Source organism: Malaclemys terrapin, chromosome 3 (assembly GCF_027887155.1).
Source record: "Malaclemys terrapin pileata isolate rMalTer1 chromosome 3, rMalTer1.hap1, whole genome shotgun sequence".
In the NCBI taxonomy this organism is placed as follows: domain Eukaryota; kingdom Metazoa; phylum Chordata; order Testudines; family Emydidae; genus Malaclemys; species Malaclemys terrapin.
The window spans coordinates 81348319-81365221 of NC_071507.1; the positions used below are offsets into that span (position 1 = coordinate 81348319).

At 40.9% G+C, this 16903-nt stretch overlaps 1 protein-coding gene across 3 annotated transcripts in view; it reads left to right on the top strand.

The window, feature by feature from the left end:
* The window catches only part of GNPAT (glyceronephosphate O-acyltransferase), a 52649-nt gene that overhangs the window by 31192 nt on the left and 4554 nt on the right, over positions 1-16903 (top strand). For all 3 annotated transcript variants that reach the window (XM_054022932.1, XM_054022933.1, XM_054022934.1), the window contains exons 9-12: positions 5809-6032; positions 9886-10131; positions 11191-11270; positions 15173-15313. In XM_054022932.1, the coding sequence (XP_053878907.1) occupies positions 5809-6032; positions 9886-10131; positions 11191-11270; positions 15173-15313 (691 nt within the window). The remainder of the gene's footprint in view (positions 1-5808; positions 6033-9885; positions 10132-11190; positions 11271-15172; positions 15314-16903) is intronic.

The window sequence follows — 16903 nt, forward strand, 5'->3', positions numbered from 1 at the left end:
AAGCTACTCTTCTGCCATGCTGCAGTTCAGAGTAGGCAATTACCAAGCCCTGAAGGTGAAGTCCAATTTTTACAAACTATTTCAAATGCTCATCTTTTATTGAATATGTGCCACAGGATCAGAGGGAACAATTTCAAGCCCTCATAACAAGGCCAGACAATTTCCAAGGTATCTCCCCAGGCCTCACTTAATGCTGCCAACACAGCTGCTTGATCCATGGCTACGCCAGTTCATGCACCAAGCTTCTTGGCTGCAGTCCTCTGATCTGCTTCGAGAGGTATAAAACACTATCAAGGACGTTCCCTTTGAGGGACACAAGTGATTCAGTGATACCACAGATGGCTCCCTTCACTCTTTTAAGGACTCCTGGGCAATGCTAGGACCTCTTGCCATCTGTACACCTACAGCAAAGGGAAAGTAAAGTAGATCACAGATGACTCAATGCTGTCATCAGCTACATTACCAACTCACAAGAACAACTGGGTCCCCCATTCACTAGGAAAGCGTCATCTTCTGTGACCTCCCAGTCAGTGACATCCTCAAAATGACCATCTTGACCTACTGGTTGAGGGTCATCATCTTGCTCCTGCTCCACATTCTACATTGCTCATATCTCCTCTTCACTCTGATGGGGGACCATCTCTGTCATTTTCTGTCTTCCTGGGAGCTCGTCATCTCGGACAGATGGATCTTGGAAGTTGTATCTACAGGTACTCCATCCAGTTCAACTTTTTTGCTCCCTTGCCTCCTCCCTCCCCTTCTTCATGGACTCCTCTCATAAGAGTCTTCTGAGGCAGGAGGTACAATCCCCCGAACACTGGGGCCGATCAAACCTGTCCCACCGGACTTTGTTGGGAAAGGATTCAATGTGATTTCTGGTCCCAAAGAAAAATGGGGTGGAGATCAATTCTGGATGTCAGTACACTCATCACCTTTGTCCACACGCAGCATTACAGAATGGTGACCCTAGCAGTGATCATTCCTTCTGTGGGCCTGTGGGATTGGTTTGTCTCCCTTGACCACCAGGATGCTTATTTCCATTTAGCCATGTATCCTTCACCGAGACATATCCTATGCTTTGTGGTGGGCAGAGACCACTGTCGGTATCACATCCTACATTTCAGCTTTTTCACCGTTCCAGGAGTATGTACCAAAGTCTTATCTGCCCCCACAGCTCATCTTTGTCAGATAGGAGTAATCATTTTTCTCTACCTGCATGATTGGCTCCTGAAAGATCATTATTCCTCAAAGCTCAGACAGCAACCAGTAGGACACAATCTCTGTTCCACTGATTGGGCCTTCCCCTCAATGCGGAAAAGGCTACTCTCTCATCCACTCAATGAATAGACTCAGTCAGGACCACTACAGACTCCTGTACTGCCAGAGCTTACCTGCCGAGGAGCAGATTCAACACTATATCCAGCCTCATCTGAACAGTACAACAGAGCCCACAAACCACAGCAAGAACTTGTCCTTGAGTTCTGAGCCATATGGCAGCTAGTACATTTGTAACATCCTTAGCAAGACTGCACTCCAGGTGTCTTCAGTTCTGGTGCTCAACCATTTACACACCCAACAGACACAACCTATACAAGCAGATGCCCATACCTCAATTCTCTAAACTGGTGGAAAGCGTGCATAGGAGTTCACTTCTGACAGTCCACTCCTTCAAGGATCATCACCACAGACACTTCCCTGACAGCATGGGGCACACACTTTCAAAACTTCATAAATCATGCCAAGTGGACCCCTCAGGAGGTTATCCTTCATATCAATGTACTAGAGCTCAGAGCGGTTTGTTGCATTTGCTAGCAGTTGTTTCCACACATCAGGGGCCACTCAATTAGAATAATTCTGGGCAACAGAGCAGCAATGTATTATCAATCGACGGGAGCAAGACCCTGATAATTATCCACTGAATCCATAAAACTATGGAAGTGGTGCATATTGCACCGCATACAGATCTCAGCGGTTTATTTACCAGTGCTACAGACCACAGTGGCAGAGTCTCTAACAGACACTTCAGCATCGATCACAAGTGGGAGTTGAACAATGAGGTATTCGAAGATATGTCTTACCTGGGGCCATCCACAGATAGTTCTCTTTGCAACTCAATCCAATGCAAAGTGCAGCTGATTCTGTTCAAGAAGAGGGTACAGCCGCAACTCAATGGGAGATTCCCTATTCATTTCTTGGCCTTGCGTACTGCTATATGCTTATCCTCTGACTCCCCCTCTCCCATTGACGGGTTTTCAGTCTTCACCCACCCAGCTATGATGAGGCTTTTCAAAGGTATCTTCAACCTCTTCCCTCCAGTTAAAGAACCAACTCCATCCTGGGATGTCCTGGGATGTTAACTTAGTCCTCAGTGTACTGAGGAAACCCCCTTTTTGAACCTGTCAGGTGAACTGTTCCCTCCTCCATCTGTCTCATAAAACCTCATTTCTCAGCCAGGAGGGCAGGGGTGTATGGAGTCTTGATGGCTGACCTGCCGCACATGGTGTTCTTCTGTGACAAGGTAACACTATGTCCACACCCTCGTCCTCCCTAAGGTTTCCTCAGAATTCCACATCAGCCAGGAGATTCACCTACTGGTGTGTTTATCCCAAGCCTCACTCTTCAAGAGAAGAAATGAGCCTTCATACACTGGATATAAGAAGAACTCTTGCCTTTTTCCTAGACAGGATTAGGTCCTTTTAGGGCATTACTCAGTTTTTTTTATCTCAATTGTAGAATGTGTGAAAGGACAGGAAATTTGCATTCAAACACTATCCAAAGGGGCTGCAGGATGCATCTTAACCTGTGACAAAGCCGCCCTCCAAGAGTTGTAGCTCGCTCCACCAGGGCTCAATTTATCTCTGTAGCCCTGCTGAGAAACACATCTATCCAAGCCATCTGCAGGGCAGTCACCTGAGCTTCAGTACACACATTCTCCCAACACTACACTCTTGTGACTGCTTCCAGAGCTGACGCAGCTTTTGATGATGCTGTTCTGTGATTTGTACTGAATCCACCTTCTCAGCACCCTCCTCTGTGCTGCTACTGCTTAGGAAGGAGGAGAGGTTACTTACCTTGGACAGTAACTGGAGATCTTTGAGATGTGGGTCTCTCTTTGGGTGCTCCACTCCCCACTCTCCTTCCCTTCTACCTCAGAGTCTCATGTTTGACTTCCGTGGCTGAGAAGGAATTGGAGTGGCAGCAGGTTCAACCCTCCCTATATGCCCTTGTACCAGAGCACTATGGTATGTAGGGATTCCTGTTTATAGAGTGAGATCAATACTGTATCCTAGAGCAATTAGGAATCCAGTGCAGTCTTTGAACTGGGGTACTGTGTTCCTTGTGTCTGGCACCTCCAAATAGACTGGCAGCGGCAATCTGCATCAACTGTATCTTCCAAGTGGCCTTCAAGGAGAGCCCCACATAAAGCATGTTGCAATATTCTAAACTAGAGGTCCCAGTGGCATTTGTAAGTGTGGAAAATTCTGCACTGGAGAGAGAATCACAACTGCATTTCTGGATGCAGATGTAAGCACGGTGGATTGATTTAAATCACTAAGTGGAGAGCCTTGATTTAAATCCATTGATGTTAATCAACTTTTCCATTTATACTTCAGTGACTTTTTTTTTTAAACGTGCATTTTCATTGGTTGATATAACCATTAAAACATGTTGATTTACAACTAAATAGAGTGTTTAGGTTAGGTTTGGAACATCTTTTTGCTACTATACACTATAATTATATACAATTTTATATGGCTTAATATTTTCAGATACTTAATTGTCTATTTTTAGTATGTAAGATTTTGGGTACATAAACTTCTTATCAAAACATATAGCACATGTAAAACTAAATGATTTATTAAACAGAAAGATTAACTGTGGTCTGTGAATTAAACTAATTATTTCAGGTCAGCCTGGGAAAACTTTCAAATATGCCTAAGTGGAAGTGACTGGAGCTTAAGTTCCTACTTGCCTAAGTTGCTTGAAAATTAGACAGTGTCCTAAGTTACTTACACTGTCCTCCAGTCTTTTAAAACTAGTAGATCTCATCCCCTTCATCTTAATTTTTATTCATAGACAGGAAGAGAGAGACAAGTTTTCCTGCTTTTTGAACTGCCAATCGATTTTTCTCAACTTTGAATGAATTAGCGCAAATGAAGAAAATATTCTTTCTGTGCCTGTGGAAGCAGCTACTGCTGTCAATTGCTGGTTTAGCACTGCGATAAACTCTGGTTCCGGGTAGTTAGCTAGTGACTTCTCCCAGTTCAGTGATGTGACTGTCTTTAAATTGAGAACTGAGCCAATCAGAGCTCAGGTAGAGAGAAGCTATAAAACAAGAAATATGAGACCACCCAGGTGAGCTCAATGGATGATCCTGTCGAGATATGTGATGGTGCCTCCTGGAATCAGAGGCCCTGGGTCACAATGCCGGTGATCACTTTGCCAGTCTCTTGCACTCAGAAGTACAGCCCCTGCATCCCCCACAGGATCAAGCCTTTAATATAGTACATGACCTATTTATAACGCTTGACTTCAAAAGTTAGATTTTTTTCCCGCCCTGATTCTCTTTATATCGGAAAAGCAGACTTTAACTCAAACGTTTTGATGAGGCTCATGGATTCAGCATATCCATTTTCTGTTTCAGTGTTTTAAGAGATTATAATAAATTTAGGCATTAATAATTTTAATATTAAATAAATTATTTTTGAAAAGAAACTTACTTAAATTTAAAAAAAATCCAATTAAAAAAAATTAAAATCAATTCTCATCCACCCTGGATTTCAGTGTTTAGCTGCCCACTTCTCCTAAAAATCCATGTGAAATTGGATATTTAAAAGCACCTCTTGGGCAAAGAATGGATGAATCCCCACAATAGTAGGGAATACAGTTGCTATTCTGACCATCTAGATGCTTTTCCCCCTGCATGCTATCATCACCTCTGTCTTGTCTGGACTCTGCTTCCTCCAGCTCATATTCATCCATGTCTCTCTCTACCACACACAGGGAAAGCAGACACTACAGCTGTAAGGAGGAAAGATTTTTCTACTTTGCATGGGGCAGAAAGAACCTCAGGCCGACTCTGGAAATTTACTACATTCTCTTTACAAACCAACTTTGGCTTCCAATCATTTAGAGTGTCTAAAAGAGATGGTGTGATGGGAGTGTAATGTAGTTAAGGAGTTAAGTGTGTGAGAGAGTGTTTATGCAATAGAGCATTCTGGAGAGAGTGAAGAGTTTACCGTTGTTTAATACCCAAAATCAAAGCCCCATACATAATTCAAGTATGTAACCACGTTAATAGCTGCAAAATTTACCTTTTCCCATGGAGTTGCAAATATCTGTTTATATTGCATAAATCCACAAAAACAACCATTCTCCCTAAGCTGGACATAGAGTCCAGAAAGGTCCCCTCCTTCTGAGCTGCTTTATCCTGGCAGGTGTGATATTTCTTTGCTATAATGCAAACAAATAATCTGCATTAGCAATATATTTTCACATTGTATAGTATTTTTGGAATCTTTTCAATAAAGTGGGAGGTTTTGAATTATTTTTTGTAATCAGTTAACATAATTCTTGCTTATATCTGGAGGCCTTGCTTCATAATTTAGGTGTCGTGTACTTGCATAATTGCCCAAATGTGTTAGGTGCTATACTGTGGGTAAAATGGGCAGAAGAGTATCTACGTGAGAGAACATACATATATGGGTACAGTACAGGACTAATGGGATTAGGATATAAATTATATCCTAGGATGTAGAGCTGCTTCTTGCTTGTAATATATATTGTCATTTGGACTTTTCCTTTCAGGCATCTTCCCCAAAGGCTATCTGAGGATATCCAGGACTTTGTCACTGATGTAGCCTACAAAATGGAGCTTCTACAGATAGAAAACATGGTTCTGAGCCCCTGGGTATTAATTGCTTCTGTCCTGCTCCAGAATTTGCCAGCCATAGATTTTGAACTTCTGGTTGAAAAGACACTTTGGCTGAAAGGCTTAACACAGGCTTTTGGAGGATTCCTCGAGTGGCCTGGTACGCGGAGAAAGTTATATTCCTTTTTCTTAGGAAAGTTACACTGTGAAGTGAGTTTTATTTATGTTGAAGTAGTACTAAAAGCCAAGCGTAGGGGTTTTAGTCCTGATCAAGAGATTTTGACTGAAAATCCAGTCATGTGGAGACAGAACAGATGTGCTACTTTTTTGAGTGTGAAGGGGTAAAGAGGGAGAAACTCCAGTATATTATATTAAAATAGTGCTGAGATTTGCCTAATATTGTTTCTTTATCCAAACTCTAACTTTTGAAAGCACAGGTCACAGCACGTTATCTGAGCTGCAACAGGAGCTCAGTATAGTACTGAGTCTAAAGTTTGATATCGAGTGTAATGTAAACTGCCCCTGTAATCAAGAACCCTCCCAAACACGTGCACAGAAAATCACATTACAGCTTTGATTTTGATTTTTTTTCTCCTATTCCATAGTTTGAGAACGTTTACGCCTGCCTCAGGGTCTGCTCCCCTGCCCAGTTCTTTAAATTAAGCATTCTTTATATTTAACCTCTCTTTAAAGTGGCTCATGTTACTTCATATGGAGAGCTATGCAAGCCAAAAAGATGAGGATAATCCAGTCTTGTGCTTCAGTGTATAAGTAGTAACATACATAAAAAACTTCGTTTACGCTATATTATTAAGACGACAGTTTTCCCTTTAAAATCTCTCAAATATAAACTATAGTCCAAGCAGGTCTTTACTCTAATGCTCATTTGTACATAATCAAAAGGGGGAATATTTTTACACACCGCAGGCAGGGCCGGATTAACTCTCCTGTGGGCCTGGGGCTATTAGATTTTGTGGGGCCCCCATATACAAGTCTTTTTCCTAATTTAAAACAAAGTTATTACAATTATAGCATTGAGGCTATTAACACTATACTAAATTTGCCTTTTAATTAACATAAAGCCGTTCTGTGGTTACATTTCAGTCTTAAAACATGTAGAATATAATTAAGTTAATTCAAAATAGCCTACTTCTTACCTTAGAATAGCTGTTATATTAGTTTCTTTCTGGGAGGGATTTTGGGTGCAGGAGGGGACTCCAGGCTGGGGCAGAGTGTTGGGGTACAGGAGCGGATGAGGGGTGTGGGCTCTGGGAGGGAGTTTGGTACAAGAGGGGATTCTGACCTGGGGCAAGGGGTTGTGGTACAGGAGGAGGTGTGAGGTGCAGGCTCCAGCCGGGAGGTGCTTACCACAGGTGGTTCCTGTCCAGCGGTGCAGCAGGGCTCAGGCAGGCTGCCTGCTTGCCTGCCATAGCCCCACGCTGCTCCTGCAAGCTGGCACGTCTCTGCGCACCCCTGGTGGGGAGAGGGACAGTGTGTCTCTGTGTGCTGCCCATGCCCACAAGCTCCGCCCCCGCAGCTCCCATTGGATGGGAACCGGCCAATGGGAGCTGTGGGGATGCTGCTGGGGGTGGGGGCAGTGGACAGAGCCACCTCCCTCTCTTTCCCCCACCCAGGGGCCACAGAGATGTGCCTGCAGCCAGTAGCGGTACATTAGCTTGGCTCATGGTACTCATCCCCTAGACCGTGTCAGCTAGTAGAGGTCTCTTTGGCCCCCCCATGTTCTGTAAAACTAAATGGCAGAATCATTTACTGCTCAAATAAGCAGCCTATATTGTCAAAATGCAAGACAAAGGACTGATGATAGAGCAGATTCCACTATTTTGTGCTGGCCACTTTATGGGGCATGGTTTATGCTTAAATTTTAGGTTGACATAGCTGTCTCTCTCAGGGGTATGAAAAATCCTCATCCCAGAGTGATGTAGCTATGCTAATCTAACCCCCAGTGTAGACGCAGCTAGGTTGATGGAAGAATGCTTCCATCAATGTAGCTGCTGTTGCTCCAAGAGATGGTGTTCCTACAGCAACAGAGAAACCCCTTCCGTCAGTGTAGGCTCCATCTCTGCTACAAGGTTACGCCAGCATAGCCGGGGTGATGTAGCTATGCTGGTATAGTCCCCCATAGCATAGACAAGCCCTGGGTATGATTATACATTTGGGTTTTTTTTACTTTGAGTTATTAATTTGAAGTCGTTAGCACCTTTTGTAAAAACCAGTTTGGACACTCCATCAAAGTCTGTGGTTTGTAGTCTATATAAACCACGTAGCTCTTTCCCAACCCCACCCCAACTTTAGCTCCTAGTTGTTTCTGTGTTGTCGTACTAGCTGTTTCTAATACATTGGGCTTATTTATCTATTGTTGAAATGTACCAGTGTGTAAGAAAACTATATTAGAGGATTGCAAAACAACCTATCTGCCTCACCACTTCTCACCCTGTTGGGCAACTTTAGTGCACTGGCAAAGTTAGGACAAGACACGTTGAAGCAGCAGATAAGCCACTAGCTGCTTGGGGATGTGGTATACCTAGACTTTAGTAAGGCATTTGATACGGTCTCGCATGATATTCTTATCGATAAACTAGGCAAATACAAATTAGATGGGGCTACTATAAGGTGGGTGCATAACTGGCTGGATAACCGTACTCAGGGATATTAAAAAAGGTACTAACAGTGATTCCCCCAAGAAACAATAACCCCCTCATAATTTGGCCCCCATACTTTAAAATCCAACAGTAACCCCCTCATAATTTGGCCCCCATACTTTAAAATTCACTTCATTCAACTGCTCCTAGGACAGACCCCCACCCTCTGTAATTAAAGGGCCGAAAGTCTCAAATAAATTAGCACACACCCTAACAGTGGTGAAAACAGTAAATTAAAACATGGTTAAGGGATGGAATGTATGCTAATAAATGCTTAATATACATAAATGTTTAAAAAGGTGCCAGCCTAAAAAAAAAGTATCCATCGGCCGAAAAATGTGTCAAGTAAATAACCAGAAACCCCCGAAGGGTAAACTGGAACCCACCCCATCACCTGAAAAAATAAAAACCACAAACTTTAAACAGTGTGAAGCCACCAAAAATGTGCCACTTTAAACAAAAATGTGTGCCATCTGCTAATTAAGTCAGCAACAGTAAAATAAAACAGCTCCCCATAAACTAACATAGAAATTAATTCCTATAAAAATAAACTCTAAAGACTAATAACTTTGAGTCTCTGGTTCTGCTGCCAACCTCCAGGAGCATCAGGTGCACCTGACACAAACTCGGCTCCATCCTCATGACCAAGATACCTGGCCAGTAACTTGGCATGAGCAACTTCTAGGCTGGTAACTATAACACTTATACAAAACTTAAATAAATAATTGTGTAAATAAATCTCTCTCTCTATATATAGTCATATATATATAATGTATGTATGTGTGTATGTATAAAAAATAAGTAGTCAAACAACGTTGTTTACTTTTATCTTTTGCTTTATCAGTATATTTACAATAAATGTGGCATCTTTGCCTTATCCCTCTTAATAAAATCCTGCTGGTTTTTATTCTATTGGTATAACACAGAAGTGTAAAAGCGGCAATACCACAACCAACCCTCCCCCACACAATAACCTTGTGACCCACCCACAATTCCTTTTTGGGTCAGGATCCCTAAAATTAAACACTGAAATTTCAGATTTAAATAGCTGAAATCATGACATTTATTATTTTTAAAATCCTATGACTGTGAAATTGACCAAAATGAACCGTGAATTTGGTAGGACCCTAATGATAAGGTCTAGGTTGTAGTTCCAGGAATGTCTGAAATTATTCTCTCCACCTCACCCTATGCTTTTTTCTGCCTCTTTCCAACATGGATCATCCTGGAATAGTTTTCTAAGTGTTCCTAGAGGTGTAAATTATTCTAGGTTGCAAAATATAATGTAATATTATACATTCTGCACTTACTTTTTCCTTTAGCATTTGCCTGAGTGTTATGTCTTTTTACTAGATAATCTATGTGCCAAGAAAGCAGTCACGTCCAGCCTTGCCCTGCACTCCAACATTGTGAGCCTTGTCAATGGCCAAGTGGTTTTAAATGACGTGGGAATGGAGGATGGAGCTACAGAGGATCTTGTTTTTAAACAGGCCCTCTCCATCCTCATGTGCGGAGCCTACAGGAACCAGTTGCTAAATGTGTTTGTGCGCCCATCTCTGGTGGCAGTAGCATTGCAGATGACGCAAAGTTTCAGAAAAGGTAACTTCATAATATTAACGTATTATAAAGGAGCTTGACCTGACTTTCAAACGTGTTGGGCACCTGGAGTGCCTGCTGATGTCACGGGATGCTAATCAAATTGAATACTTACACCAACATTCAGAGTGAGGCCCACTGGCATCAGATTTTTATTTTTTTGCAGCTTTTTTAATGCCCTGTTCACACTAGCACAAAGCTAATCCGTTTTCACAGCCATGTTACAGCATTCCTCCAGGAACCATAGCAGATCTTTTTGCAATGTATTAAGTCACAGGACAAGGTAATGTGACTCTCATGATTCCTGACATTATTTATACTGATCTGCAACATATTACTGACCTGAAAGTAGATACCCTGCAGGCCTTTCTCTTGTTGGCATTCTGATTTGCATTTGGAGTTTGCCTGGGAGGATCAACTACTGCAAACAGTGTAAATAGTTTTCCACACCAGTTGTGGTATATGGAACAGTATTTGAAACAAGATACTTCCTTTAGTAGGGTCTGAATGCTATTTAATAGGGTTGTGGAATAGTTTAGTATGGATGTGGCCTTGCTCTGACTGTTCAGGTGTTTTGAGTGTATGTACAGATACTCTAGCACATCCTAGATTTATTCCCCATAGAGTGCAGTTAGTTGTAAAGCTCTCTCCATCTCCTTGCTTGTGTCAGTGAAATATTGTAGCAGTCAGTATTTTTCCCTTGTTTAGTACTTGCGATAACTTTTTTTTTAAACAGAAAATGTTTGTTTTGGCAAAGATTAATTTTAAACATCTACAGTATTTCCTGTATGTTCAGGAGATTGCACAAAAACAACCAACTTTTTCCCTTTTTTAAGATTAGTTGCATAAAGTATATAGATTATACTATTTCAAGTTGAATCAGTCTCTGTGTACATGCTCATATTTTTTTTTGTCCAAACATTTGTGCTAATAGTGCCCTGTTAGAAGTTTCCTCTTACACTGAAGGCTTTTCCCCCCCTTATTTTACAGATGACTTAAATGAACAATGTTATATCCTTAACCTTATTTCTTCCTCCCCCCCCCTCCCCCTCCCCCATCCAGAGGAAATCTATAGCTGCTTCAACTTCTTGCGAGACATTTTTTTTGATGAGTTCATCTTCTTCCCTGGCATTGCACTGAAGGTAAATCATCCTGTGTAAATAAATAAGGGTACATGATGGATTAGCTTTAGTTTTGTGGCAAATTCTTTGAGCCTGAGATTTGTCAGATTTCATCTAACCAGGAGTTGGGAAGAACGTCTCAAAGGAAAACCAAGTGTAGGTCACTCAGTGAATGCCAAGTTCTACCATGAGTAAGATTTGCAGCAGTTTCTCCATATAGCATTAAAGGGCTTGTGCTGCTGAAAGAACACTCTTTCAGGTGAGATGTAAAACTACTGTCCTGACCTCTTGTGGATTGTGAAAGAAACTGTGGTGGGTGGGGGGTGGGGGTTGCTTTGTTTTTCATGAGAGTAAATTGTGTTAATCCTGATGCTCTGGTTAAATTCCAGCGTGCAGTGGCAGCATTTGCCTACATAAATGCTCCCAGGAATTCTAGTATATTTCACTCACTTCTAAAAAGCTGTTGTGGTAGACTAGTCATTGTGGTGTACAATAGAATGAGTGCTCTGTTCTCTGCAGAAATTATATTCACTATTTTAATGTTTTACTACTATGTCTTTATTATCATGGTGCACAACATTGATTCATGCATTTTGCATAAATACAGTGCATATTACTGAATTTTAAAAAGTCATTGTTAAGAAAACTAGTTATTGCCCTTTCAATGTGGTCATGACTGGCCCTTTTGTGTAACTATATACAGTACATAAAGTATGCAATAGTGTAAATACAACTTAATGTAATGTCTTCTGAGACTTCTAGTTCAAAAGAAAACATACCAAGAAGAATTAGGTGATGCTATATGTTTGCTGCTCCCACTGAAATTAAAGTGAATGGAAGTTTTGATATTTAATAGTTCAGGGATTGGGCCCAAATAGCTGCCCAAGTTTTATTTTAATCAAAAAATAAGTTACGTAAACACTTTAGACAAAAGTAACAAATTATTATATTGCATTTGTACTATTTTAAAATAGCCACAGCTTTTCAATACAAAAAAGAAACCCTTCCAGGTTGCTTATGTGACTGCATATGTTAACTTAAAGGTTCAAGTAATGTTTTCTTAAAATAAAATAAAACAAAACAAAAAACACACACCATGGCACCAAACTTGAAGGAAGTGTTTATACTGGAAACACAGATTAAAAGTGTTGTGTATTTGGTTGTCGAAAAGCTTAATTATGGTGGAACTACAAAGAACCGCTCTTACAGTCCCTTCAATCCTTTCGATATATGGTGTGTCAAAAATGCTTTGGATTTTAGAGTGCAGATCTGAGGTGTTCTCACTTCAAAAGTCTTCAGGAAGTTTAATTCCTAACTACATTTGTAAGTCCCCTAGAATAGTTTTACAAAGGGTGTAGAAGTGTGAATATATTTTGACATAGAAAAAAGAGAAAGTAGTCTTAAATTTCTAAAAATTCTGTTAATACAGTGAAAGAAATCCTAAAATTTGTATATATTGGAGAACTCAGATTTTGTGCTGTCAATTAATCACAGTTAACTCACGTGATTAACCCCAAAAAATTAATTGCAATTAAAAAAAATTAATTGCGATTAATCACACTGTTAAACAATAGAATACCAATTGAAATTTATTAAATATTTTTGGATGTTTTTCTACATTTTCAAATATATTGATTTCTGTTACAGCACAGAAAACAGTATACAGTGCTCACTTTATATTTTTACAAATATTTTCACTGTAAAAATGATAAAAGAAATAGTATTTTTCAACTCACCTCATACATGTACTGTAGTGCAATCTCTTTATCGTGAAAGTGTAACTTACAAATGTAGATTTTTCTTTTGTTACATAACTGCACTCACAAACAAAATAATATAAAACTTTAGAGCAGGGATCGGCAACCTTTGTCTCGCAGTCCGTCAGAGAAATCCGCTGGCGGGCCGGGACGGTTTGTTTACCTGCAGCGTTCGGCCGATCGCAGCTCCCACTGGCCATGGTTTGCCATTCCAAGACAATGGGGGCTGCAGGAAGCAGCAGCTAGCACATTCCCGCAGCCCCCATTGGCCTGGAACGGCTGAACCTGCGGACGCTACAGGTAACCAAACCGTCCAGGCCTGCCAGCGGATTTCTCTGATGGGCCGCGTTCCAAAGGTTGCCGATCCCTGCTTTAGAGCCTACAAGTCCACTCAGTCCTGCTTGTTCAGCCAATCGCTAAGACAAACAAGTTTGTTTACATTGACGGGAGATACTGCTGCCTGCTTCTTATTTACAATGTTGCTTGAAAGTGAGAACAAGCGTTTGCATGGCACTTTTGTAGCTGGCATTGCAAGGTACAGTATTTACGTTCCAGATATGCTAAACATTCCTGTGCCCCTTCATGCTTTGGCCACCATTCCAGAGGACGTGCTTCCATGCTGATGATGCTCGTTTAAAAAAAAAAACACGTTAATTTAATTTGTGACTGAACTCCTTGCGGGAGAATTGTATGTCTCCTGTTCTGATTTACCCACATTCTGCCATATATTTCATGTTATAACAGTCTAGGATGATGACCCAGCACATGTTCGTTTTAAGAACACTTTCACAGCAGATTTGACAAAACGCAAAGAACTTACCAATGTGAGATTTCTAAAAATGGCTACAGCACTAAACCCAAAGTTTAAGAATCTAAAGTGCTGTCCAAAATCTGAGAGGGACGAGGTGTGGAGCATGCTTTCAGAAGTCTTAAAAGAGCAACATTCAGATGCGGAAACTACAGAACCCGAAACACCAGAAAAGAAAAATCAGCCTTCTGCTGATGTCATCTGACTCAGATGATGAAAATGAACATGTCAGTCCGCTCTGCTTTGGATCGTTATTGAGCAGAACACATCATCAGCATGGATGTACATTCTCTGGAATGGTGTTGAAGCATGAAGGGACGTATGAATCTTTAGCGCATCTGGCACGTAAATATCTTGCGACGCCGGCTACAACAGTGCTGTGTGAACGCCTGTTCTCACTTTCAGGTGACATTGTAAACAAGAAATGGGCAGCATTATCTCCTGCCAATTGTAACCAAACTTGTTTGTCTGAGTGATTGGCTGAAGTAGGACTGAGTGGACTTGTGGGCTCTAATGTTTTACATTGTTTTATTTTTGAATGCAGTTATTTTTTGTACATAATTCTACATTTGTAAGTTGCACTTTCATGATAAAGAGATTGCACTATAGTACTTGTAATGGGGAAATTGAAAAATACTATTTCTCTTTGTTTTTTAGAGTGCAAATGTTTGTAATAAATATAAAATGAGCACTGTACACTTTGGTAGTCTGTTGTAATTGAAATTAATGTATTTGAAAATGTAGAAAACATCCAAATATTCTTAAATAAATGGTATTCTATTATTGTTTAACAGTGCGACTTTCAATAGGAATTAGGTGCCTAAATGTTGTTTATGTCTTTGAAAATCTCCCCCTTATCTTAAGTAGGAAAAGAAATTTCGTTTTACCTTATGATAACTAACTCCACTTCAGCCATGGCATGGTCCCTACTTTAGAGAGCTTTTAACATGTTTTATGTTAGATGGTTGTCATTGTTGCTAGCGGAGAGCCTAGGGTTGATCACGACCAGCTAACTCCCGTCATACTGGGGCAAAGTCCTGGATGAAGTGATATAGGCTAATGTAATGCCAACTTCTTTCCTAGACAAGACAAGGTCCCAGAGGCCTTCCTGTGAAGATAGAGAGGCCATTATATTATGAGGCCTCCCAGTTTGAGAATATAAACTTGGTGAAAATATGAACTCAATACCTGTTCAGAAATTGATTCTTGGTATACCTGAGAGTGTCTAGAAAACTTCTTTCAGAAACTTCAGTGGCAGCCTGAAGGTAGCTGTATGCTTTATTTTCATGAGGAGACTTAGCTGCACTTGTCCTAGTTGGGAAAAGTACCAGTTACACTGTTTTTCCTTTGCCCCACAGGACTTTGAAGAAGGATGTTTTCTGCTTACAAAATGTGATGTAATTCAAGTGACTCCCCAGGAAATCTTAGTTACAGAGAGAGGAAATTCTGTAGCAGTTTTTTTGGCAGCTCTGTTCAGGCCTTTTATGGAAGGTTACCAGGTACACGATTCTTCACAAAGTTCGCACCTACTCTCTCCTGTCCCCCCACTCACAAGTTCTATGGGGAATGGCATGAGTCATGGTTCTTCTATGGTAGAAACACTAAGTGTTAGTATGGGTGGGAGTGGAAGGGAGAAGATACATAGCAGTAGTAAGTTTTATCTAATGATGTGAAGAGATTGGTTCCCTCTCCTGACACAGATTTTAAAAAAAATTACAGGGTAATTAACTTAGTGCTAAGGTTCTTGTGACAGGCTAGTTGGAGCTGTGGTATCTTTTATATAAGTGAATCTGCATGTGAGGGTTGGTGTTCTGGCCCTGTGAAGTGCAGTTTATTTAAGAAGAGCAATCCAGAGCAACAAACACCTTGTCCTGTTTAGGTCCCAGCGCAAATAGCACCCAAGTCAAAAATAAATGAGAAAGTTTTCAGCCAAAAGAGGAAGGGTAGGCTCCGTGGTTCCCTTGGCTCTAGCCCCCTCCCTTGCAAATCATTCCCTCAGGGAATCTGTTGTCAATGGGCTAATTGTCAGTCCTTAGAAGGAAGACTTCTTTAGCATATGTAAGTGGATAGTATGCAAACTGCAGAAGTTGGTTGTATGTTTGGCCAAAGCCTGCGTGGGAATTCTTTGCCCTGTCAATGTCTATTTTAATTCTACTCCCGTCCCACGAAGCCTACCAAAACAAAATAACTCTTTACACTTCTTAAATAAAATAAATATGCTAGAAGAGGATAGCAAATTCCCACCACTGTGAAACCGTGTCAGTTATTGGCTAGATCATAGTGGCCAGGGTCATAAGAACATAAGAATGGTTATATTGGGTCAGACCAAAGGTCCATCTAGCCCAGTATCCTGTCTTCTGACAGTGGCCAATGCCAGGTGCCCCAGAGGGAATGAACAGAGCAGGTAATCATCAAGTGATCCATCCCCTGTCGCCCATCCCCAGCTTCTGGCAAACAGGCTCAGGACGCCATTGATGGACCTATCCTCCATGAATTTATCTAGTTCTTTTTTGAACCCTGTTATAGTCTTGGCCTTCACAGCATCCTCTGACAAGGAGTTTCACAGGTTGACTGTGCATTGTGTGAAAAAATACTTCCTTTTGTTTGTTTTAAACCTGCTGCCTATTAATTTCATTTGGTGGCCCCTAGTTCTTGTGTTATGAGGAGGAGTAAATAACACTTCCTTATTTACTTTCTCCACCCCATCATGATTTTATAGACCTCTATCATATCCCCTCTTAGTCGTCTCTTTTTCAAGCTGAAAAGTCCCAGTCTTATTAATCTCTCCTCATACGTCAGCCGTTCCATACGCCTAATCATTTTTGTTGCCCTTTTCTGAACCTTTTCCAATTCCAATATATCTTTTTTGAGATGGGGCGACAACATCTGCACGCAGCATTCAAGATCTGGGCGTATCATGGATTTATAGATAGGCAATATGATATTTTATGTCTTATTATCTATCCCTTTCTTAATGATTCCCAACATTCTGTTTGCTTTTTTGACTGCCGCTGCACATTAAGTGGATGTTTTTAGAGAACTCTCCACAATGACTCCAAGATCTTTCTTGAGTAGTTGAAGCTAATTTA